The sequence below is a fragment of the Leiobunum rupestre genome, chromosome 6, assembly GCF_980474605.1.
Source record: "Leiobunum rupestre chromosome 6, qqLeiRupe1.1.hap1, whole genome shotgun sequence".
NCBI classification, from domain to species: domain Eukaryota; kingdom Metazoa; phylum Arthropoda; class Arachnida; order Opiliones; family Sclerosomatidae; genus Leiobunum; species Leiobunum rupestre.
This window is the reverse complement of record NC_143389.1, coordinates 43,231,294-43,257,602: the sequence shown is the minus strand read 5'-3', so window position 1 is coordinate 43,257,602 and position 26,309 is coordinate 43,231,294. Positions and strand designations below refer to the sequence as shown.

At 37.3% G+C, this 26,309-nt stretch overlaps 1 protein-coding gene across 4 annotated transcripts in view; it reads right to left on the bottom strand.

Moving 5' to 3' along the window:
- Nucleotides 1-17,037, bottom strand: part of LOC149941078 (A disintegrin and metalloproteinase with thrombospondin motifs 20-like) — a 153,979-nt gene extending 136,942 nt beyond the window's left edge. For 3 of the 4 annotated variants that reach the window (XM_090180208.1, XM_090180209.1, XM_090180210.1), the window contains exon 1: nt 15,783-17,037. In XM_090180208.1, the coding sequence (XP_090036334.1) occupies nt 15,783-16,089 (307 nt within the window). In that variant the 5' untranslated portion in view covers nt 16,090-17,037. The remainder of the gene's footprint in view (nt 1-15,782) is intronic. The other variant, XM_090180211.1, reaches the window with a different exon arrangement.
- Nucleotides 17,038-26,309: the final 9,272 nt, after the last annotated feature.

Sequence of the window (26,309 nt, the reverse complement as noted above, 5' to 3'; positions counted from 1 at the left end):
GACATCATCATATAACTTAAAATTTAGGCTTACTCGCTCTTGAGAAGCGAACGTAATGCCGACCACGTGGAGAAGCTATGAGTCATCCACGTAGAGATATAAAATTTATTAATAATTAGTTTTTTCTGGCGCATATGATACGTTATAAAAGAAACAACCGACTTTTACACAATAAGTTTTATTTCAAAAACACTGCATGTTTCGACGTGCGCTCACGTCGACAGGTGCTCGACTGATTTTTCACAATCGGGTTTCAAAAAATTCCACCGTGTCACGTGGTAGGTTTTTTAAATTCTAAACATTTGATAGTTTTTTGGGATAAACGAATTTATTACTTGTGTTTTTACGTTTCTCAATCTCTAACGATTCTTGTATGTCTAGTTCAACAGGGAAAATGATTTCCGCCAACAATTTTACATTTTCAAAATTGTAGTTAACCGCACACGTTTTCTTATGAGATACAATGGCTTTGTTATTTCTTCTTAGGCGGACATCTGCCTCGTGTTCAATTACCCTGTATTTGAGGCTTCTCTTAGTTTGTCCAACAAAGCACATTGAACACGAATTGCACTCAATTTCATAGATTCCGCTCTTTTGAGCTCTTGAAATTTGCAGCAATGAAGCTCTTTTGAACGACGAGTTGAATTTCATAAAAGGAGCTGATCCAACTAATAAAAATGGACTAACTGATAAGTTTGGAAACAGCAAATTAGCGCTCAATGATACAAAACCGTACTGCCCCTAGCACAAAAAATCGGGGATCATTTTTTTGAATTTTGGTTTCGTACCAATCTTCAAGGCCGTCAACAAAGTCACAAGTTTTTACCATCCCGCAAAGACAAACTAGCGTCGTATCAATAGAGCGGAATCTATGAAATTGAGTGCAATAGTTCTTTTTATAAACTAACGTGGCCTTCTTGTTGAAATGTTGCTCTTACGTCACAGTCTCTTACTTTGACAAGCCTACGAGCGCGCGCTACAGTCGCCAAAGAAATATTGGTTTTTCTAGCGCGCTTGCAAATCGCTCGTGTGAGGAATACACTAATAAAGCTGGGTCTTGTGACGTATGAGCAACATTTTAACAAGTTGGGCAGGACCACTTTTTATTTTATAAAATCAACTATTCGTTTCCAATGTCTTATGTTGGACAAACCACGGCCAACTTTGATTTCTCGCGCATCTCTCGCGCTACAGCGGCCATCTCATTCGTTGACGTTCCTGCGTTAACCTATGAGCAAAAGATGTGTATGACGTCAGCGCCCCTAGCGGATTATTATTTTTAGTATAGTTTTTACATTGGGGACAATATAACCACCGAGCGTGGCGCTGAACTCCTACACATTATAGTACAGTTTATAGGGGGAAAATCCTTGCTCGCGGAATTTCGACGAATGTGTTGGCCGTAGTAGCGCGAACAGCGCGTGATCAAAGTTGGCCGTGGACAAACAAAGAGAAGGTCGGAGAAGCCTCAAATACAGGGTAATTGAACACGAGCAGATTGTATCTTATAAGAAAACGCGTGGGGGTAGCTACAATTTTGAAAGTGTAAAATTATTGGCGGAAATCATTTTCCCTACTGAACTAGACATACGCGAACTATTAGAGATTGAGAAACGTAAGAAACATGATTTAGTAATAAATAAATAAATAAATCGCAAAAAATTATCCAAAATGTTTAGAATTTTAAAAACCTACCACGCGACACCATGTTATGTTTGTAACCCGATTGTGAAAAATCAGTCAAGCACCTGACGACGACGTGAGAGCACGTCGAAACATGTAGTGTTTTTAAAATAAAACTGTGTAAAGTCGGTTATTTCTTTTACAACGAATGTATTGCGATATCGAAGAAAAACCCCGACGCCTGTACAATTCTCCGAGTGCTGTTTCCAATGACGTTGTCAGCCCGGAGCATATCGTGCGGAGGGGTTGTGAATCGCCTTTCAAAAACGACTAAAGGAGTTTTTACAAAAAAATTTATATAATGCGACATATTGGGACAAGTAGAATCGCGCGATTAGCGCGCGTAAGAAAATCAGGACGCGAAAGAAAATGGTTTTGATTTAACAACGCTAGAAATGAGTGTACGAATTGAAATATCTCACGCGGCTCTTCTTCAATGGCCAGGAAATCGACATTTAAAAACAGGAAGGGGGAAAACGGGGAAGGAAATCGTCTCGAGTAGCGCTCGCAATTCAGGGGAATCGATCATAAGAGAGCTAGGCTCGGGACGAACGAGAGCGTGTGGAATGGATCAAAGGGAAAAACCCCGCTAGATATAATTTTAACAAATTATAGAGAGCCGATAATTTGAACAGATTATAATAATAATAACATATATCCGAACAATCGACCTCCAATCGATAATTGCTCGGTAATATGTACTGGGGTTTCAACGAGAATACATTTAAAAAAAAATTAAACTTTAATACCTCGTTAACTACAACGGTCCGTATAATTCTAAACATACTATTTAATTTTTCTATTATACTTCAATGTATTTATGAAAAGGTACACAAAAGTTGTTTCTGTATTAGTTCCTATTATAGGCAAACTAAATTACAACTAATAATTAAAATTAATTATGATTAATTTAAATTTCATTGCCAATTGATAATTCGCCAAGGAATTTTTTTATAAAATGTGTAAAAATTAATTACTATAAAAATAAAAATTAATTACTATAAAAATAAAAATTAATTACTATAAAAATAAAAATTAATTACTATAAAAATAAAAATTAATTACTATAAAAATAAAAATTAATTACTATAAAAATAAAAATTAATTACTATAAAAATAAAAATTAATTACTATAAAAATAAAAATTAATTACTATAAAAATAAAAATTAATTACTATAAAAATAAAAATTAATTACTATAAAAATAAAATTTAATTACTATAAAAATAAAATTTAATTACTATAAAAATAAAATTTAATTACTATAAAAATAAACTTTAATTACTATCAAAATAAAAATTAATTACTATCAAAATAAAAATTAATTACTATAAAAATAAAAATTAATTACTATAAAAATAAAAATTAATGAAAATCCAATAACTAAAATTTAATTTTTTTTCCAAACAAAATATCATCGTCTTAAAAAACAACTCTGCGCATTTCATTCTCAGAGAGTCTGAAGTAAAAAACTTTCTAAACAATAAAAAAATCAGATATTATAAATTTAATACCCCCAGTATACGTTTAAATTTATACGGACTAAAAAGCAATTCAAGATCATCCATTTTTCAAATAACGATATAATCATGATATAATTAACTTCCAAACTAATTTCCAAATTCATTAATTTCGTTCATAACAGCGCCCGTTTCCTTAATAAACGAGAAAAAACTGGTACTTTTTGAGAGAGGGGAGAATGATAAGTTCCATTTTTCCCAATTTAAAATTATCCAATGCCAGCCTTATTACTTCAAAGCGTAATCCACCAATAATGACAAACGAAACGGATGGATTTATGAAATTAGTAATATATTCAAGACAGTCAAGTATATTCGCAGAAATTGTGGAAATCAACGCGGGTAAGTAAGGTAAGGACGGTAGCGGGAATTTGAGAAAATCCAAGATAAAAGAAATCGATTCCCTTTTAATGGAAATAAAAATACGAAGGGCAACAACTTGAGGGAAAAAAATCGCCGTTTAACAGCGTGAGAGGGAGAAGTAGTGGATGGTAAACTTGAAAAGCTCTATCAAGGGAAAAAAGACGTAAAAGCCCAAGTTTTGGAGAGAGAGAAAAAGGCAGAAAAAATTACGAAAAAGGGATCGATTTCGATTTACGAAATTTTCGATAAACGACAAGTTTTCAACTCGCCTTCCGCCCCCCTCTTTTCACTAACCCCCTTTTATTCCTTCCCAATACGGCTGTTTATATAAAAAGGAAACTATTCCGCCACCAAAACTAGTTTATCTATAATAGGCGAGAGATTGACGAAAATGATTCGATATATTTTTCTCTCTATCCAAGAATGTGTCGCGCGGAAGAAAAAATTATTTTTCTCTGGCGCTTTTGTATTTTTAGCAGGCTCAACTAGACGTCAGGTTTTGTCGGCTGTCCTGTCACTTTAGTTAAGAGGGACATTCAGGGTAAAGTTTACGCGCCGCTCTTATTAGACGATAGTATCGATGGACCCTCGCGTTCTAATAGAAAGTTTACCGTAAAGAATAAAAGAGAACGATAAGTCATCGATAAATGGCAGCTCGGTATTGGAATCCATCCTTCCCCGCAGCGGACAATTTCTCTTTTATATCGTCTCTTCTATACGTATTGTACCGCGAAAAGAGTCTGCCTCGAAGAAGTTAATATCCGCTAAGTGACTCCGAAAACCTTGTCCAATTTGTCGCCGTATTGGCTCATGGCTCTACTTCATTTTCTAGATCGCGATCAAAAGGTTCCTAGAAAAAAAAACCATAATCCGTATACCTTATGAAGATTATTGACTTACTGTAGGGCAATTAAGTCGAGGCTCTTTTATCGTTACGAGCAATTTCAAATTATGGAATAAATAAATCCGAATATTAGCCGCTGAAACGTACGAAAGATTACGACTAATCCGTATTTTGTATATTTACGAGACGGGGGGATTCTTTACGAGGGCGCGATCAAGTTATGGGCAGTTTGTTTTACGGGCAATAGGATGCCCTTTCGGAACCATAACAATCGCGGCTTGACTATCTCCGGACGTGGGACGAAAAATGCCGTAAAAGTCGCGTATATAACGTTTGATTTTCCGGAGTCGCTTTATTGGATCGTATCCGTCGGAAACAATAGCGTCGAAATAAAGGGTTATAAGGAAGTAGTAAAATAACAAAAGCTAGTATCGAAAGAGAAAACGTTTTTACGACTCCCGAATGAAACCATTTCGTTTCTTCTCTTTTGTCAGGGCTCAGTCACATTATCGGATTGAAAATAAAATAAATCGTCTACGACAAACACCGAAAAACAACGCGTTTTGAGAAAGTTTGCATATACGCCCGTCCTTAATTCTCGATAAGTTTCTTTATTTACTAGCTAGAGAAACAAACAAAACGTTCCGTCAATGTCAAACGCAGGGGCAAGGCCCACCCTCACGTTGCCGTCAAACGCCTCACACCAATTTCCGCCAAGGTTGACTAGCGACACGAAATTCAAGCCGGGTGGTGATTCTTCGAAGTTGATTTCGAGGAGTACGCCGCGTATTTCGCCAATCTCTTTCGCTGTACGAGAAACCTTCAAAACCTCATCGCAAAGGCAAAGCTACTGTACTCAGTTGCGACCGAAGGTTTAGAGTTTTAGGAGAACAAAATGATTTTAAATTCGCAGTTGACGTTTATCCGGACCTAGATAAGTCGCGGGTACATTTATAATAACCAAATTATACTAGACAAATTCGAAACTCCGCCAATACGTTGATATATTTGCATAAATTCCATCAAATAGTATACCTTTCTAAGATCGCAACTCAATACAAGAAAAAACTCAAATATTAATTTAGGCTCGATAATTGGAAAAAGTCGACCAATGGTACAAATCAATTAAAAAAGCTACACGTACAATTATGATCAAAACGTAATAATAAAGAAAAAATTGTAACGATAGAACAGATTGCGCGAAATAGATTTGAATTGGCTAGACTTTCTTTTCCCACGATACGGTACATCTTTGGAGTATGTCGGCCCTCCTTTCGCCGCAACCCTCGAAATGATACGAATTAATGAAGTCTTGTTATAGAAATGAAAGAAATTAATACATCTGTTAAAACGTTGGAATTACGGAGAGCGGAACGCCGAGGAATGCCATATTTTGGGGGCCCGGCCGGGAGACCACCCAAACACACTTTACCCACTGCAGCGGCTACACACGTATCGCCAAAAAAGAGGAGCCAGTCATCACCGCCGCGAGTAAAAAAAAAGCGTATTCCGATACAATTCTCTACCAAGACACCCCAAAAATAAGACCGCGCCAATCGAAGAATCAACACATCGGGTACGCTTTAAATCTGTCGCAGTCACTGACCTCCACCAAAACCGTTTTTACTTATTTTCTGTAGATTAGACAAATCTAAATTCAAGATATGATCATAAATTTTTCTTCTCGAGTAAACTATCATATATAGCCAAAACTGCCACATTTTCATTTCGGTGGATAGGTTGTATATTTTTCGATCCTTGGAAAAATAGTAATATCTGAGGTGCCTAGACGTAAATATTTAGTCTTGATTTTTCATTTTCCGACAAATTCGTGGATAGTCGCGTTTATTCTAGTTTAAAAAACATGGGTAAATTTCATTTTTTGAATTAAATTAAAAAAGTCATTTAAATATTTTATTTGGTCTAGTGAGCTAGGTATAAAGCCAACTCAAAATATTAACATTACAAAGATATCCTATGAAATATTTCCGTATAATAAACAGTTTCGTCTATACTGCCTCTTTATATGGAAAAAATACGTATTTTCCCTAAGAAAGTTATTTAGATTTCTTGAGTTTTCTCCCCTATTTACCGCATTTTCCACAGTTCCACTTCTTCCGAGTCTTATGTACTTACGTTACATTAATTTTTCGCTGCCATTTCCCTCACGGGGATGAAATACCTTCAAATACGCATTAAAATTTATTAAATTATCACTTTACGAGCTCAAGGGACACCAGCTAAAACCGACTAAACCAAAAAATATATATATTTTTTAGAAATTTTAACCCTGGGCTTCAATCGAAAAACATTTTCGTTTCTACAAAAAATCTTAACAAATCCCATTTTTCCGAACAGAAAAGAAGCTGAGGATTTACCTTCGATATAAATAAAAAGGGGGGGGGGACGTTACTTTATGCAAATTGTGAAAACGGAGAGGGAGGGGTGGCTGCCGTTACATAACTCCGGAAACTTCTAACGTACAATTCAGTAGACAGTTAAATCGAAGGTACCCGTACACGGTTAAGTCTGCGCGGAACAATTATAATAATTTTGGTTTAAAACTATCAGCTCGCCGCCGAAATCGTTACGTAAAAAAAGCAAATAGCGCCATAGGCGGCGGCAAAAGAACCGAATTTTAAAAATACCTAAAAAAAAGCGTAATATTGGATCATTCATTCCCGAGGGACTTTCCTATCCAATAGAGACCGCTACTTTTAGAAGTCATCGCGCAAAAAAAACCGGGGAGGGAATGAAAAATTCAAACAAGCTTCGAATTGAAGTTTAAGCGAAAGATTATTAACGTATACGTTTACGTGAAAAAAACACCCACTCAAATGGTTAAAAAACGCCAAGTACCTTATATACCGCGAAAAACCTAACCCGTAATACTATCGTATAAAATTTACATCGATCGCCACAGACGTATTCGTTTCGAAGTTGTGCCATACCGCGAATCAGAAAGATTTGGCTCCCTTCTTGCGGTTAGGATAAAAAAAATAAAGAAAAAGTAAGTAGGGGTATTAAATAGGGGGAGGGGACTATTTAACGAGATCCGCCAGGGGGCATTGTGCGACATTCGCGTATAATTAGGGGAATGTACGTACCCAAAGACACGGAAATATTTTCTAGACGATATTAACTCTTTTTTATTATTACTGGTATTAAAAGGGCTTGCTGATTCTTTTTGTAGCCTCCGCTTTGCCCTCCCTCCCTCCTGCGCACTGCACACACACACCCCGAAAAGGTTCGATAGAAGACACACTTACACGGCTTCCGACATCCCCCCCCCCCCTCGGAAAAAACAGAATGTCGTAACAGACGAAAAAAAATTCATAATCTGTATTAATAATTATTACGCGGACGCGAGTGGATGTAGAGAGTTGATATGTTGATTAGAGGGTTTATATTTTAACGCCTCGACATGTTTTATTTATATTTTGTCGGAATTTTAAGTGAGTTTAATTTTTTTCTCTGTTAGTGAAGAAAAAAACTTATATAATTTATTCATAGGGTAGTTTTTGGTCGAAGATGAAGTTGGCAAGAAGCAGAGTCAATTTATATAAATAAAAAATATTTTCAATCGAATTTTCATTTGGTAGATTTTTAAAATTTAATGCCATTTTCCGGAAAATTTGTCCATATTTTACTCGTATCAGCAAAGAAAGTTTTTTAATATTAATTAATTTTTACAAATACTATCAATATGGTTAGTTTTGAATTTAAAAAAATTGCGTAACATCATTGTAGTACAATATGATTTAAGTCAATGATACGTTAAAGAAATTTAATTTAAATCAAATTAATTTAAATCAGACAACCACGAGTAAAACGCCACGCGAGGTAAAAATACTATTCCCAGTCTCTCGACATTCCATTCTACTACCCACTCCAAATATAGACGCGAGAAGATAGTCTCTATTGACAATTACGAAACAGACCAAGCCTGGGTATTAACCCCTTGAGACCCAACAAAAAAAATGTGCCCAAAATAAGAGTCAGTAATTCCTGGAGCAGCTGCACACACACACATTGCGTAGCTCACGGATGCACGATCACTTTGAAGTTTTTATCTTAGCCTCAACTTTGAATATTTTAAAAGAAACTTCTCGAGGGAGGAGAGGAGAAAAAAGGAAAAGAGCGAGAGCATTTTGATCGCGAGCGTAGTGGGACCGGGCCCTACCCTTCGTCCGTGGCCAGTGCCACCGCGCTTTCAGCCTGCTTTCAAATTCTAGCGGCAAAGCCGGAAAGATATTTTATATCACAAAGTCAGAGTGACGTCGAACTACTAACACTACGTAATTCTAGACCTTTTCAAAGGCGCTCTAGATTACCCCCGTCTCCCAGATAACCTTGACAGTACAGGTAAGGCCGAGTACGGGGGTAAAGCGTACGCTAAAATATTACTATCGAGAGTAAGAAAAGAAAAAAATACTTGACAGAAAATGAGATTAGAAAAAAAGCCGAGATTTTTATAAGGCGAATTTGAAAATTCGTTCTTATCAAATTTGGGAAATTAAATTATATACGGCGGATAAATAAATAAATGTTTGACATTATTCAAATAGGAGGGGTGGGGGTACGACAAGGAAGAGGGGGTGTGAGGCCGTTGATTGATATAGGCGTCGGGAATGCTACGAGAAATCTGATCTAAGAAAATGGCTAAAAGTCGAAGGAAAAAAATCAATGAACAAGATGACACGGACATTTAAATACACACAATCCCCCGATGCATTAACAATATATTTCAAATATTAAATTTGAACTAATTTTCAATCATCTTGTACTTAATAAACCAAAGAGGAATTTCATATAAATTGAATTTTCCAAGTTACCTGGTTTTGGAAATAAGGTAGCGAAACGCGAATACGGTAATTTAAATTAACTTTTAGACAAACTGAATTTTCCGAGTTACCTGGTTTTGGAAATAAGGTAGCGAAACGCGAACGGTTTTTGGAGTTAGAAGGCGCCTGTATCAATTGGTACGAAATTCAAACATCACAATAGTGCGTAAGTTGAATGTTGAGTCCCGCGAATTGGCCAGAAATTTCGCTTAAATTTAAAATTTCTTAATGCAACCGAATACGTAGTTCAGAAATGATTTATACTAACAAAAAATATAATTTTCAAACAAGTTGGTCTTAATTAATAATAATAATAGTAATAATAATCAGCTAGGCTAATACCCAAGGCACCACCTTAGGCCCAAGCCATCTTGCGACTTTTATTGCCTTTAAAACGTTATGTACATTTTAAGTCGAAAATCTACTTAAATTATTAAATGGGTTAAATTGCCAACTAGTGGGCCCCCTAGTGGCAAAATAAAATATTGGGCTATTGAGGACCTGATTTTTTCTATCGGTTGACGGCGGCGGACAACACGGTCCGTGATCTTAGTACCCACAAATGCCTTAGGATTGTGTGTAAAAAAGAAGCCACTTATCAATTGGGCGGAGTTTGATAGCGTCATTTACACAGTGTATAAGATTTCCACGTTACGGTTTAAAATGAGATCGTAAAAACCGCCAACGGCCTCGTAGTATACACGCCGCCCAGATAAAAGATAAAAGCTGAACTTGCAGTTAGAAGTGTCATGCCTTCCGTGAAGAGTTGCTCACAAACAAACCTCGAAGTGTTCCAATTAAAAATAGTCCACAAATATGTTTATTATAGTTTATAGTTTAAACATACAATATCATATTAAAAATTCCATAATATACACCTGAAATTGCATCCAACCGATGCAAATTACGTCAGAATGACGTCAGAAATCATAAAGGTATGCTTTAAAAAAATAAACCGTGATCTCCTAAATCCATAGTGAGGAGGAATAAGAATATCAAATTGCGGACAAAAGGAATCGTATCAAACTAAGATGAGAATACATCACCGTACGATACCAAATCGCCACTTCCACATGACGAAAGCCTCCACCTTAGGCTAGGCGCCCACTGGTTCTCCGTTTCGTATCCGTCCTGCCTTTCACAAGGAATTGTCTCCGTTACGAAGCAAAGGCTCGTGGAGGCTAGGACTGAAACGTTACGAAGAGCAGTGAGCGCTTGGCCTTAGGATGTCGACAACGTATTAAATAAAGATTCAAAGCCCCCAGTGGCCAGCCAAAACCAAGTCAAAAGTCCACCAAACAAATTAAAAAATCAACGCCTCATTAATTAAGAATTCGGGGGGTATAAACAAGCAAAGGTAAGCGAAGGGGAGAAAATAACGTTAGGAGGAGGAGGGAGGGGGAATTTCAATTATCTCTTTACCCTAATCTGAAGGAAGGGTGAGCGGCTAAATTTAGAAATTGATATAAGACGTGGGTCCCTAAACCCTTTAAATACGAAAAGTAGTAGACGAAACTTTACTTAATTCAAAGAAAGAAAAACCTCTTTTCTTTGGGAGCCGACTAAATTACAGAAGAGACTAGGGAGAAAAAAAACTTGGCAAATCTTCGAGACTAAAGAGTACGTGTCTTAAGGAGTTCGAGAAAGGGGGGTGGTAGGTAGGGAGTTAATAAAATGCCTTCTACGCGTACTAACCGTACTCTCGAACAACCCTTTGCCAATACTTAAATAATCGTAAACTTTACCCACCAATCCAAAAGTCTTCCGAACTGCTAAGTAACTTATATTACTATAAGACTATACTGAAAGAAACTTCCCGCTATGTAATTATGTCATCAATATATTTTTTACGTCTACATTGGTCGTCCCTTCTTCAATAATAATTCAAATAGTGGCTCTTTCGCGGAGAAATGAAAGTTATACCCGACTAAAACTTTCTAGGCAAAAAAATATATATATTCGGAGTCTGGGATATATTTTTTCCTACGAAAGTAATAAGCGAAGTTACTTATCCAGGACGGTCTATCGAGACGAGTATTAGCTTCAAGGCCACTACTTTCACTCTCTCTCTCTCTCTCTCTGGAATACATATTCGTAGTGAGCTTAAGCGAAGAACCGTACAAGTTCCAACGGGAATTTCGAAACTCTTCGATAGCTCTACGAAGCGCCGTATAAGATTACGCGTTCCCATTCATAACGTCGGGAACTTAACCTCTATTCGAAAAAAAAACTCGGCGGGCTTATGCTCGCGCATTAATAAAGGAAGGCAATCGAGGGATTAAAAATATCTTCCAATTCCAAGCTTGTACGCCTAACCCCCTCCCTCCTTAAAACGTGTCATTTGGACAGATAAAATAGTTATTTTTCCACCCATTTTTGCGAAATTAAAAAAGTTCGCTTCATCCCATTGATTTTAATTGGTTTTTGCTCCGTGACCTACTTCAATTTAAAATCTAATTCGTTTTAAATGGATTTTTCTCTCTTAACTAGTATAACTGAGATTTGAGTTTGGATGGATATACGTTAAGATTTCCCATGCTCTAACCTTATAACGCCAAAAGTGTAAAATACAGATATTTGGTTTTCATTACTTTTTAGCTTAAAATAATTCCGGTCGTGCACGTAAATACTATCGGGTAATATTTGATAAAATATATTAAAAATACTCCATTCGAAAATTTGTTTTACCCTATGAAAGGAATAAAAATCACATTTTCCTGGTAAAACCTTTTACGTTTAATAATACTGTTTTGCCAAATCATGGATAGTAGATTTTAGAGGATCAGTAAAAAGCCTGGTTTTTAGCCCCGTAAACCAATCACACTAAGGGAGTCGGCCAAGGTTATTTTAAAAAAATCGCTAAGAGTGGACGATACTGTTCGAAAAAAGAAAAAAGATAAACACGAAGTACATTTTTACGCCAAAAGGTATTTTTTCACGTTTTTAAAGATTAAATATGATATACTAAATATCAGTTGATAGTTTTTATTGAATTAAAAAACCAAAATTAAAAATTACTAAAATATAAAATTACGTAACAATATCTACCGCATTAGATTGCCATTTTGAAATTTTAAGATCACGTGGTACAAACGACCTTGCAAGACTCCCTCGGAGTCTCTCGAGCTGATTGATACGCGGGGAGAAATCAAATGCACTGTGGAAGGGTATCGAAAACCTGTCCTCTTAATTTACTGTCCATGGCCAAATTAAATATTTTCATGGTAAATACAATTAAGTGGGATATGGAGTTTTTCCCAAAACAATACTATTTAATACTGTTTAATACGAAACTTTTTTTTATAAAATTTTAACATCTAAATATCATTCCCTCCAAATCGCATTACATTTATATTTATTGAAGAAATGGTTTTTAGTAGAAATATTTACAGGAAATATACAACATTATTTTTAAGCCTTAAATTTACTTCTAACTGAAAAAATTCAACATGGCGTTTACTATAGTTTTTGTTAAGAGATTGAGTTAACGCTAAGTGGAAAAAAGGTTGACAATCCTAAAAGCATTAGTCGATTTTATAAATAAAACATCACAATGACATTGTATCGAGTTGAATAACCCGAATAAAACTTACTAAAAAAGGTAGAAAAAATACTTTAGGGCGCTAAGTAAAAATGTGGTAATGGTTTTTAGATAATTAAATTTGCAGATGGCTTAAATTTATGTATTAAAATTATTATTAATTCTTAAAATTAATTCAACAGAGCTGGGGTATTTAAAAAAAATAAATTATTCGAACAAAATTACGCGTAAAATATATTATTTAACAACGCATCGCGTGAAAGAAAAAGTACCGTTATTTCGTTTTACAAAGCCATTATTTTAAAGGCGCTACTTTTTTTGTCATTTAATTTTTAGGGTCACTTCCTTGGGTGGATCCAACGTGAAAAAAATACACTAACGGGAATTACGCGTATTAGTTCGTGAATGTTCTTCTACAAGCGGTACCCCCCCACCGTAGAAACCGTGAAATTTCCCAAAAGGGGGCTGAAATTATGTAATTACGAGAAAGTAACGAATGAGTTAAAGCTATGAAGAAAAATATTAGAGTTGTACCATTGTCAGTGTTGGGATATTTAACTGTATTTAATGCAGGTATTTAAAACGAGCTACCGTACGAACTAATAAAAGTAAAGGGAGTAGCGACTAAATGGAAAAATCGTCCGATAACGCTTGTTTTTGACGTAATTAGCGCCTATCACCCCTAACTTCATTGAGCCTTCATACTCCCTTTAAGAGAGTCCTCTTTTTTCAGCGCGAACCTAGTTCGTCTCGATTAGTTTACAGCTGGCACAGCAAACTGGCAGACCTGCTAGGTTGGGGGGGGGGGGTAGAAAGCGAAAGCTATAGAGAGTATTCTAGGTGTAACTAAAATTTAAAATGGCATAGAAATCGAAAGTCGCGTGCGCACTCGATTCTGAAGGCGGCGAGGAGGGGAAAATTCGAGGGTTCAAAAGCCGGGGACGAATTTGCCAGACTTTGGCTTGGATTCAACAGGGGAAGCCTGTTCGCATTTATACAAGAACTCCTAAAGCAGGAGCACACGTGGCGCGCGATTTTTTTTCCATCGCGAATTTTTCTAATGAATAAAATAGCGGGGAAGGGAGGGAAAAGGGTGCGAAAAAAAGCTAATTAGACGTTTGCACGAGGAGGGGTTTAAGAATTACACGGGGGGGATGAAGAGTAGGGAAAGATGTTAAAAGTGGGATGCCGATCTCAATTTCTTTGCTTATAAAGACAGAGTAAGCTCTGGAGGGAGGGAGGGAAAATAAAGGGGTGAGTTTTTCGGCTTTTGCCAAAAGACAAGTTCTCCTCTCTCTCTCTCTCTCTCTCTCTCTCTCTCTCTCTCTCTCTCTCTCTCTCTCTCTCTCTCTCTCTCTCTCTCTCTCTCTCAACCCCTCTTCTTTAAAAAAAAAACCAGAGCACACCGATTGCCACCAAAATTCAGACTTCAATTATCCGCAATTTTTCACATACTTAAACCGAAAAGAGCGAAGTCTTTGATTCGCCGCGCCAAGTTCTCCCCGAGAGATTATTCAGGAATTAACCCCTTAAAATGGAACTTTGACTAAGCGTAATGAGTAGATTTTCCGGAACTAAATTATAATAACGTAGAAAATATTCGCGCGATTCAAAATCAAAAGTCAATGTTATTTGAAACAGAAACTAGAGATAAAATGTATGAAGTGTCAAAACAGTCTTATTCTAACACCTTTCATTTATCAGGCAAAACAAAAGCGGGAGCGTCGATACGAATACAATTTATTGACGAGTCCACGCGACAGTCATCCCCCACCACCTTCCCAAGCGTGAAACACCAGCAATAAAACTCTTCGAAATCTAATGAAAGACCTCAAATAAAAGCACGTAACCCTTTTTGACAGATCAGTTGACAGTACAATCTAATTTAATTAAAATGTCTGATTATTCACGCGCATTTGCATACATACACGAAGTCCACACTTTATACATGAACAAAGGTAAACCGTGGGTTAAACCTACGCCTTAGAAAATACGCTAGTCCCGCCTTTAATAGAACTGCCAACTAACCAACGAAATATAAATATAAAATCTTTACCAAACCAATGGAACGAGTCCTTTAAATAAATTACACTTCGCTCAATGCGAACTTTGCCAGCCAGTCCACAAATTGTCAATCTGAGCTTTTAATTATCTGGTCCGAAATTTGTTAAAATGAATTTTTTAAATTTCCTTTCCCCCCGTTTGCGTTGGTTCAAATCAGAAAATCAGCCGAGAAACCGGATAAACTCAATAACATAAAAGAGAGCTGTTGCGGGTTTAGTGGCACGCACCGAAATCTTGAACAGCGACCGGTACTGGTTTGCCCAAAGTTTTACAAATTAAAAGCCCTTAAAATTTGACATCATAATTGCCTTTTTCGCCGACACAGGGGGTTTAGATTTGAACATATACATACTTTTCAATTGACCATTACCCCTCCCACCCCGATATTTTACTACTCGATAGTTGGTAGTGATGTTACGGTTAAAATACAGTAGAGATCAAACTTTTGGTGGGTGTTTTGATATGGACCACAGGGTGGACTGCGTAATACAATTACACACCTCTCCCCATAAGACACGCTGTCCGGTTGCATCGAAGGAGAAAAATGAAAAGGTATTTTTGAACGGCAAATTTAGCACCGTAGATGGGGAGAAGCCATCACTTATTTCGAGGATAAATTTAAATTTATAAATTCAATAATGTCTTTCCGAACTAAGTGGTTTAAGAAATCGGAATGGCAGGGAGGTAATTCCAAAATACCAAAATACTACGTTATTGAAATTAATTTATCACCCTTCCCCAAAAAAACAATTCTAAAATGGCAATATTTCATAATAAGTACATTTTGACACGAAAACCGCGCAGAAAAACTCAAATTACAACCAATACAGGACAAAATAACAACGTAACACCCCATAAATAGCCGCTGGTTGACGCTCGCAATCGTAATAAAAGAAATAAAGAAAGAAAAAACGGAAACTGACCAGATAGTAGTAAATCCTTTCCTTCTGCCTTAGAAGAAGGGGTCAACGATGACGAATGTGACGTCACCGAGTGACCATTGTCCGAGGCTAAACTGTCCAGCGAATAAAAAGAGCGGGCCGCCTTCGAGGAGGTGGTCGAACGATTGTCCGACACGGCCGAATCGGGGTGATGGCCGACAACCGAAGAATTATCGTAATAGCTGTCCGAAACGAGGTCACCGGCGCGTCCGAAGGCGGCTGACCAACAGAGAAGAAGGGCCGAAATCGCGGCGGTCCAAAGGTGACTCCTCCGCCACCTCGCAAGCATGGCGCCCGGGGGTCACCCACTCGCCCACCAAGTTCCGTCGAACGTGGTGGTGGTGTTGGTCAACGACTTATTCCGGCCGAACCAAAAAACAACCCGCCACGACGAACGGTCGCCGTCGGGTTTCTTTACTGTCAATACTAATCGAACCGAAACGCTAAAAACGAATAAGAAATATTTTCCACTTTCTTCACCTTAATTTCCGTAACGTCGACATGCTACCGTCAAAAGCGACCGACTGACAAAATATTCGAACCGAAAAAAAAAAACGTTTGATATATATTTTTTTTATATTACGAAGAGAAATCGTCTCTTTTTTCGTTTATCGACGCGATGCAAATAGAAGATACATCGAAGACAGGAACAGCGGGTCGGTGGCGGCGGCAGTAGCCAGAAAAATATATTTTACAAAAAAAATATAACGATTTTTCAAAATCGCGACATCTCCGAAGTCGACTTTTCCTTGGAATTCATTTTAGACAATTTTTAGAAGTTAGTTCGCGTATCTCGACCTTCATCCTTTCGATAATAGACGAGAAACTGCATTCGAATCTCGGGAAAAACAACAACACAAAACGACGAGCCGAACTTCTCAACAAAAAAAAAAGAGATAAATTTAATAAATAGTAAAAAGTCCGCGACTGCGAAGATAAAATATTGTTAAAATATCAGCGTAACTTTTCGGCCCATCTTAAACGACGCGCTTTATAAATATAATAAATATAAATTAGAAATTTTCCGTCTCTGGATTCCTTTTCGCGAAAATAAAACTCCGCTTTTTCGAGCCGCGCGAAATTTGTAACGTCTCGCGCACGAGGTATTGGAAAAGAATAATTTTTGGGGCCGGTGTCTGACACTCTAGCGGCACACTGACTGGAGACTGTACCGGGCTGAGAGAGAGCGGAGGAGAAGCGCGCGTTACCGGCTCCAGCGCACCCAAAAGACAAAGTCACGCAGTCCCACTCGGCGCGGCCACCAGCAGCAGCGGCACGTTCAACAGGAGAGTAGTGTCTCGCCAGCCCCGAACCTCGATAGAGGCTGGGTATAATCGGAAACGGCGGGAAAAAAAGGAGAACGCTATTCGCTCCTACAGAGAGAAAAAATACCAGAGCGAAAGCCTAGAAGGTGAATACACTATAGAATCTCCTTACGCGTTCACGTTACGTAAAGGGAGAGAGATAGAGAAAAAATATCCTCGCTACCGGGAGGAACTCCCCGAGGGTCGGTTGACTGCTAACGCCATCTAGCCGCCACTTTGAGAACTATTTCGGATTTTCGCTCCTTCTCAGATCGCTCCTTGGACCAACCGTCCGAACTATCGTTGCAGTTAGTCTCGATTCAATCGTCTTTTATACTAAACGATTTATCCCACGCCTATAATTTCAATGTTACAATCTTCATTAATTACCGTACTACACCACATTTTTATCAGTTTCGTTGATTCGTCTAATTAATTAACGGAAATATAAATAACGTGGTAATTAAATAAAGTAATAACTTAGAAAAGGGCGTTAAAACCTTTTAATTTCCATATATTACAGATTTTTCTAATTTTTGGTACTTAATAAAAATGGCGCTTACGCTCCTTAAATTTAAATTTTAAATTTATTAACTTTACCTTTAAAACATTCTAATTTTCCCGGAATATACTAAGTTTTAACTTCGTGGAGTTGAAATATTAGAAAATTTCCAACTCTTCCACGAACAAATTATCGTTAAAGTTACGGGCGTTACTCGGAGTTCGTTAGGCTTGATTGCAAATTAGACGATGAGGAGTATGCTAATTTAAAGAGAGTTTCGTCGGAATTCAACCGATCGAAATCTTAATTGCAACGCGTGATGAGTGTAGGCCAGACTCGCGAGTGTTTATATACCGCCTGTCAAAAATTTGACCGAAAAAAACAAATTCGCGATAAGATTACCGATAGTCAAATAATAAAACCATTTCTTTCGAGCGAGTAACGCCTTAGAACTTCCTTTTTACACGCAGACCTTTAATTGCAATTAAGCAAATTGCTGGAATTCGTATATCCTACCGGAAAGAGCATTTCCTATTTTTACTAGTATTTCCACGTTACAAGTTCCTCCTAAAACCTCTTGAGATATAATTTTCAGAACGACTTCATTCAAGTGGTTATTTCCAACAAGAACGTACGCTAACGGAAGGGGCATTTTATTCGCGAGCACTTACGGGCAGTGATGCCAGAACGTGGGAAATTTCCCACATCGAGAAATGGGGAATTCTAGTTAAATTCGAAGCTGGGATGATTTTAAAGCGAATCTAATAATTAAAACCGATTGTAAGGTTATAATAGTAATAATTCGGTTGAGCTGACACCCCTACAATATTATAGATTAATTAGGGGTTTATAATTCGATATAGTGACTGTAGATGGCACTGTTGTCAAAACTAAGGGCCTATGGGGATTCTTATTTCGTAAGGAATTAATACCACTTTTCTCAAGATTACTATAGTAAATCTTTAGGCCAATATGATTGTTTGTAAGGATTGGAAAAACACGGGAAATTTCGGTTCGTAAAGGGAAATTTTAACACGGTGAAAGGTAAATTTATGTTTCGTGATTTGGCAGCACTGCTTGCAAGACTAGCGTGGCTATCATTAATTATGGACTATTATCTTGCCAACCTTTAAACAATACCATAAGTCTATAATATTGTTCCATAAGTTTTTCACTTTGGGGAATAATTTACTGAGAGCTAGTAACGGAGTGACGTCATCACAAAATGAAAATCTCCCCCTAGTGAGGCGCTGTCAAAGGCTACATCAGGGCCCCCACTCAAATCTTCAATTTTTTATAGGAAAAATAGGATTATATTACTAAAAATATAGGTCTTTATAGGACTATATTTACAAAATTATAAGATTTTATAGGACTATATATGCTATTTCATTTACTAACTTTATGCATTTAAAAAACCAAACTATATTTAGAAGAATAAAACTTTGATTTTCACTTAAAAATAGAAACTATTTAACCATTTTATCACAAAAATATAGTAGTAGCTAAACATGTTAACAATAACAAAAGTATAGACTAGAATGACTTGGTATAGGAATTTATCCTATAGCTAAATCTAGCAATTTCACTGCGTGGTTGGATTTGAAATGGGAAGAATATCAAAATAATAGGATTTTATAGGACTTTTGGGGGATTTTGCTAAAAATATAGGATGTTATAGGTCATTTTTGAAAATATAGGATTTTACAGGAATTATAGGACCTCTGGGGGCCCTGCTACATGTGACGCGGGAGCAGGCGGACGCTAAATGTTTTGTGAATAGCTTTCAGTGAATAATAGGAAGTGTCACACTTATGTAATAATATTATACACTTATGCCAATACCTAAAGGGTAATACCGTAAGAGTGTAAAATCTATTAAACAGAAACGTTTTTTTTTAAATTATAGTATCTTGTAAACGGCGTACGCGTCGTAAAATTCGGTAAAGTAATTGAAATTTTATGGGCTGTCGGCACATTTTCCTAGTTCCTCGGGCCTTGGCATTTCAAGGACTTATTTAAGAACAAATATCCCGGCGTGGGACAGACCGCCAGTATATAAATCAGGAAGATTTTCCATGTCCAACACATTACTGATTGAAAAGGTCTTACTAAAAACGGGTACTGACTTCCCCAAACATTGATATCCCAGACATCTTTAACGGGAAGCGTGAAACAAAAAACCAGCGTACTATATGGGACAAACTTTGCCGGGAGCCAGTTATATATTTATAATAATATGCAAACAGCGTTCGATCGCGGGGGACGATTTTTAACTATAAACTTCTTTAAAAAAACCTTCCCAAGGATAGCCGGGTTATAAAATTTTTACATAAATATAAACTCAACTTTAGAGAAATAAAAAAGGGTAGAACAAATTTCCTTAGCATAATAAAATCGTTTAAAAAACGCAAAAGCGGATCAGCTGCAGCTTCTCGCGCATCCGTTAAAAAAGGTTTCTCACGACACTGGCGCCATCTATCACAATCCGACGTAGTTACTTCCCCAAAATTATCCGCCGTGTAGATTTTAAGTTTCTACCCCGTTACGGAATATGTTAAGTAGTTGTACAAAATTAAAAGCTCCAGAGCGGATAGATTACGGCTAGATCTATTAATAATTGCACTTCGGAGACTGCTTCTTATTTAGTTTTAGACCGAAACACTTTCTAACCGCCATGATTTCGGATCCTTATTTAGGAAAAAAATATCTAGGATTGACGGTGAAACGAGTTAGCTAGGTAAAATATTCAACGCCGACCGTTGAAAAACATTTATGCAAATGATAACGTAAGGATCGGAAGCCATTTTTAACTCGGAAGCCATTTATAACGCGGCAGCAAAATGAAAGCTCTTTTGTCTATTCCATGCGGAGGAAAATGCATCGGGAAATGAGATGGATGCGGAGCAGTCTATAGGGCCGCCAGTGGCGGTGTGGCCAGGTGGGGAAAATCCCACGGGGACGCGAACCAATTTCGCCAGGCTACCATTTCTACCATGGTCATCATGTAAAATGTTGCCCTTAACGTGCTTGTGTCCAATTTTTTTAAAGATTCGAATTTTTTTTCCATTTTACTAGTATCAAATTTTTTTTTAAATTATCAGTATCGATTTTTTTTAATTATCAGACTATTTTTTACGGATTATCAGACTATTTTATAAAGATTATCAAACTAAAAATTTTATAAAGATTATCTAACTAAATATTTTATTAAGATTATCAAACTAAAAATTTTATAAAGATTATCAAACTAAAAATTTTATAAAGATTATCAAACTAAAAATTTTATAAAGATTATCAAACTAAAATTTTTATAAAGATTATCAAACTCAATCCACCCTTTAAATATATTGAAGAATATCAGCCAAAAATGTTTTATCAGTCTTAAAATTTAAGGTTATCAGTCTAAATATTTAAGATTATCAGCCTCGCTCGAAAAATTTAAGATTATCAGACTGGAAAACAATGGGTAGAGCAGCACCCTGTATTTTAGTCGGAAAGATGCGCGTATTAAATTGGATCTAAATAATTGGGCATATTCTCATCTTCCGTGGAAAACCTCTCAAAATAGAAACTAACGACGTAGTGGCGATACCCTAGCCTAGAGATAGAAGAAAAACACCCAAAAAGCACTCCCTCTATCGGACCCTGTAGAAGCCCTAATCTTTCAGCAAATTATAATTCGGTGTTTGTGTATTCCCATCCCTCTCCATTCCTCCGTATTTACTCGTCTTCCAAATATTACACTAACGAAACATTGAATAGCGTTAGACTCTGGCATGATCCTAAACGACCAAACTTAGCGCAGTTCCTCGGTGAGGGGGGGCAGGAATTATTACAGAGGGCTCCAATTAAATCTCGGGCTAATGGATTAAGTACGGGACCCGAATAAAATGTCCTTCGCGAGACCCTGGGAAATTTATAGATCTTTTCAGTTCTGTTGACATTTATTTGTAAATAGTCAAGGCTCTGGTTGGAAAAATCTTTCCCGCTCGTAGAAGGACCTATAAAATAAACTACAAAAATATGAGAATAATATTACGGGAATATTTCGGTTAATATTGGCTCTATTTACGACTTACGTCGCGTCGTTAAAAATAAGTTGTAAACTTTTGTCACCAGTAAAATACGAGTTACGGGGGAAAGAATGGTTTACCGTCATCCGAGTACGGTTGGTGGTCTAAGTAAAATCGAAGGAACGGAAAGCCTTTATTCGTCTTTGGTGACAATGTCGGGTAACAGTTGGTTCGAATCGAGGCTTTGAAGGCTTCTAAATTTAGACGAAAGGACACCCTAAACGCCACGTTCAGACGCTAACTTTGCAAAAAATATTTACCGACTAGAAAATCCGATTTAGTGATGTGCCAAAGAGAGATCCGAACGAACACGTGCTCTTTATTTGCTGTTTTTCGTAAGCCCTAAAAATTTGGTGGCAAGGTCGATTACCAGATTTTTCCACAAATTGAGATTATAAAAACTACCCAGATACTTGGAGTCGGTGTTACTTTGCAGCGCTTTAGAAAGCGGATAATCTTCTTTCGCTTGAACTGCTCGTGGCGTAGCCAGAAAGTCAGAGAGAGAGAGGGATGATACAATGTGTAAATTATTGAGAGTGAAGATTTAGTGCAGTCTAAAATACAAAACTAGGTCACTCATTTCCCTACTTCTCCACGGTTAATTTATTGAATAGAAGTTTAAATTTCACGTAAAATATAAACTTTATTTCTAATTACGCTAAGATCACATCCACTCGATTTAAATCACAGAAATCTGAAATCAATCACTTCATCTAAATAATATAATACAAATGCAATCAAGAATTAAATCGATTTATTAATACTTATGGAGAATGACTAGGAGAATGTAACTAGGAGCAACAAACACAAGGAGAGCGCAGCCAGCCTTTAAAGACGCTAACACAGTGTTGAGTACAAATTTCCTTGGAAGAGACTTTACGTTGAGCGTTTTACGGAAAGGGGGAAAACAATTTCCGAATTTTCCCCTTAAGACGGCAGCAGGCGCTAAAGCGTCTAACCAATGAAAATTGTACGTGAGAAAATATACGACTTTTGAGGGGTTGCGTTCTTCTGGTGTGGGGTGCTGTGTTTGTTGCTCCTAGGTTGTAATATTCTCTAGCTATAGTGTTTTTATTAATATATTTGTTCGGAAAAATATACGCTTTCAAATTCAAAATGAACGTGCGACTCTCGAGACAAAAAAATAAAGCCCGTCGAATAAAATAAAAGGGCAGTTAGGATTGAGCCTCCGGACTGTAAAGATATAAATAAAATTCAGTGAACTAGGTATCTCTTAACTATCTTTAATTAATATAAACAAATAACAGCTAAGCGATATCATCTAACAATACAAGTAGCTCAAACACATGAAAATAGTCATTATCCTCAAAGTATAAATAAATATATCATTGCTATAGTAAAAAAAAAGTATTTTTTTAAAACAAAAATAATGGACAATCGACTAACAGAGTATATCTGGCGGGCGTGATGTACAGCGATTTCGCGGTTTATGACGACCCTTTAAATTGCACCAGCGTCCAGAAATTCCACGATAATAGTTACAATATGGTTACAATTCTTTTAAGGGCACGCAGCAAAGACGTTTTTCTTTCTTTATTTTTTTAAATCTAACTGACGAAATAAAACTATTGCCGTTAGAGCCACGTGTTTTCTTCGGTGAGCTTTGGGAAAACCAACATCTGTTAACAGAATTTTGCTTCTCCGTAGAGAGGGATGCGATAAAGATATTTTATCCCAAGAAAGAGAACAAATAATAGCGATCTTACGATGCGTTATATAAACGTACATCAGACGTCAATGCTACTACGATATTCTGTTAACTTGACCTTTTCAAACCGAAACTTTTAAATCGAGAGTTAAACCTAATCTTAGATCAGACTAAAAGTATTCTAAATTTATATCAGCTTAAAACAAGATGTCACGGACATTTAATTACTTTCAATTCCCCGATGTATTAACTATATTTTAAATATTAAATTTAAATTTGAACAAATTTACAATCATCTTGTACATAAACCCAAGAGGAATTTTATCGAAAATGAATTTTTCAAATTATCTGGTAAAGAAGCGAAACGCGAACACGTTCATTTAAATTAATCTTTAGACAAAACGAATTTTTCAATTTAGCTGGTTTTGGAAATAAGGTAGCGAAACGCGAACGAGTTAGATGGCGCCTGTATCAATTGGCACGAAATTAAAATATGACAATAGCGGGTTGTGGGGTCCCACGACTTGGCCAGAAATCTCACTTAAAATTAAAATTTCTTAATGCAACCGAAAACGTAATTCAGAAATGATCAGTACTAACTAAAAATATAATTTTCAACCAAGTCGGTCTTACTTTAAAAAAAGTATGTAGATTTAAAGTCGAATATTACCAAACAGCACTAAAATGGGCAAATGACCAACCTGGGGGCCAACGATCTCCAAAATTCATAGCGGGCTACCGAGGGCATATTTACTTTCGATTGAGATATCCCTGGCCCTTCCAAGTCTAATTCTTGGAGAGTTATGTGGAATACGGCGGCATCGGCATCGGCTACACTGATTTATTTTATAGATTTTACTTTATCTATACCTCCAACTAGGTACAGATTGTACCATGTCACGAAATTCTATCAACTACACGCAACTCATACGAGGCTTTAAAATGGGCTTACGCAAGGTCTTGCTTAAAAGGAAAATTACTTTTATTCAAATGGAATTGCTTGACTTAAAGGAAGTAGAAACTAATAATAAATAATAATAATCAGCACCACCTTAGGCCTAAGTCATCAAGCGCCATTCAACTTGTTTTTAACTTTACTAACGCCAATTAACTCTAGATTCAGTTAACCCGGGTGGCTGAAAAGTGAAATTCATATTACCTTTAAAGTAAAAAGAACTCGGCTTATAACGTAAAAAGACTAGGTTTAGTCACAATTTATTTTTATACTTAACTATGTATACAGGCCTGTTGCTGAGTCACACACCGAAATTTAGTGATTTAAGTGACTAACAATTGTAAAAATAGTGATTGAAACAAAAAGAAAAATAAGGTGTTAAAAGTTAAAAAAATATTAGGTTCCTTCCAAGCGCAGCTGCAGCGCCAAAATGAAAAAGCTACAAAATTAGTAACTCGCGGAATTTTTAAAAAATCACACGGAGTTCATTTCCGTTTGGTTTTAAAAACAAATAATATTAAAAACGCAAAACAAAACCTTAAAAAGTGATACATGTTTGAAAAAGTGACTTTTAGTGACATAAAAATGATTTTAAGTGAGAAAAGCGACTCAGCAACAATCATGTGCATAACAAAAAGTTTTTTCCACTAATTAAGCCTTCTTTGTGCAGAAACCGAAGACAAGCTCAGTAACATTCTATACGTCTTCCTAATCCTAACACGCATTAACTAACTAGCTTTGCTAAACTTTAGCAAAGCTAGTTAGTTAATGCGTTCTAGGTAAAGGTTCTTCATCAACCCTAAAAAAACTTTAGATAATCCATCACCATGGATACGAAAAGAAATATCGCTAGAAAAGGTCTAGTATTGGCATGGGGATGGAAGGGCGTCTAGTTTTGGTATGGGGATGGAAGGGCGTCTAGTATTGGCATGGGGATGGAAGGGCATATAGTTTTGGTATGGGGATGGAAGGGCATATAGTTTTGGTATGGGGATGGAAGGGCGTCTAGTATTGGCCCGGGGATGGAAGGGCGTCTAGTATTGGAACGGGGATGGAAGGGCGTCTAGTTTTGGTATGGGGATGGAAGGGCGTCTAGTATTGGCATGGGGATGGAAGGGCATATAGTTTTGGTATGGGGATGGAAGGGCGTCTAGTTTTGGTATGGGGATGGAAGGGCGTCTAGTATTGGCCCGGGGATGGAAGGGCGTCTAGTATTGGAACGGGGATGGAAGGGCGTCTAGTATTGGAACGGGGATGGAAGGGCGTCTAGTTTTGGTATGGGGATGGAAGGGCGTCTAGTTTTGGTATGGGGATGGAAGGGCGTCTAGTTTTGGTATGGGGATGGAAGGGCGTCTAGTTTTGGTATGGGGATGGAAGGGCGTCTAGTATTGGTATGGGGATGGAAGGGCGTCTAGTATTGGCCCGGGGATGGAAGGGCGTCTAGTATTGGCATGGGGATGGAAGGGCGTCTAGTTTTGGTATGGGGATGGAAACGCGTCTAGTATTGGCATGGGGATGGAAGGGCATATAGTTTTGGTATGGGGATGGAAGGGCGTCTAGTTTTGGTATGGGGATGGAAGGGCGTCTAGTATTGGCCCGGGGATGGAAGGGCGTCTAGTATTGGAACGGGGATGGAAGGGCGTCTAGTTTTGGTATGGGGATGGAAGGGCGTCTAGTATTGGCATGGGGATGGAAGGGCGTCTAGTATTGGCATGGGGATGGAAGGGCATCTAGTTTTGGCATGGGGATGGAAGGGCGTCTAGTTTTGGTATGGGGATGGAAGGGCGTCTAGTATTGGCATGGGGATGGAAGGGCATATAGTTTTGGTATGGGGATGGAAGGGCGTCTAGTTTTGGTATGGGGATGGAAGGGCGTCTAGTATTAGCATGGGGATGGAAGGGAGTCTAGTATTGGCATGGGGATGGAAGGGCGTCTAGTATTAGCATGGGGATGGAAGGGCGTCTAGTATTGGCATGGGGATGGAAGGGCATATAGTTTTGGTA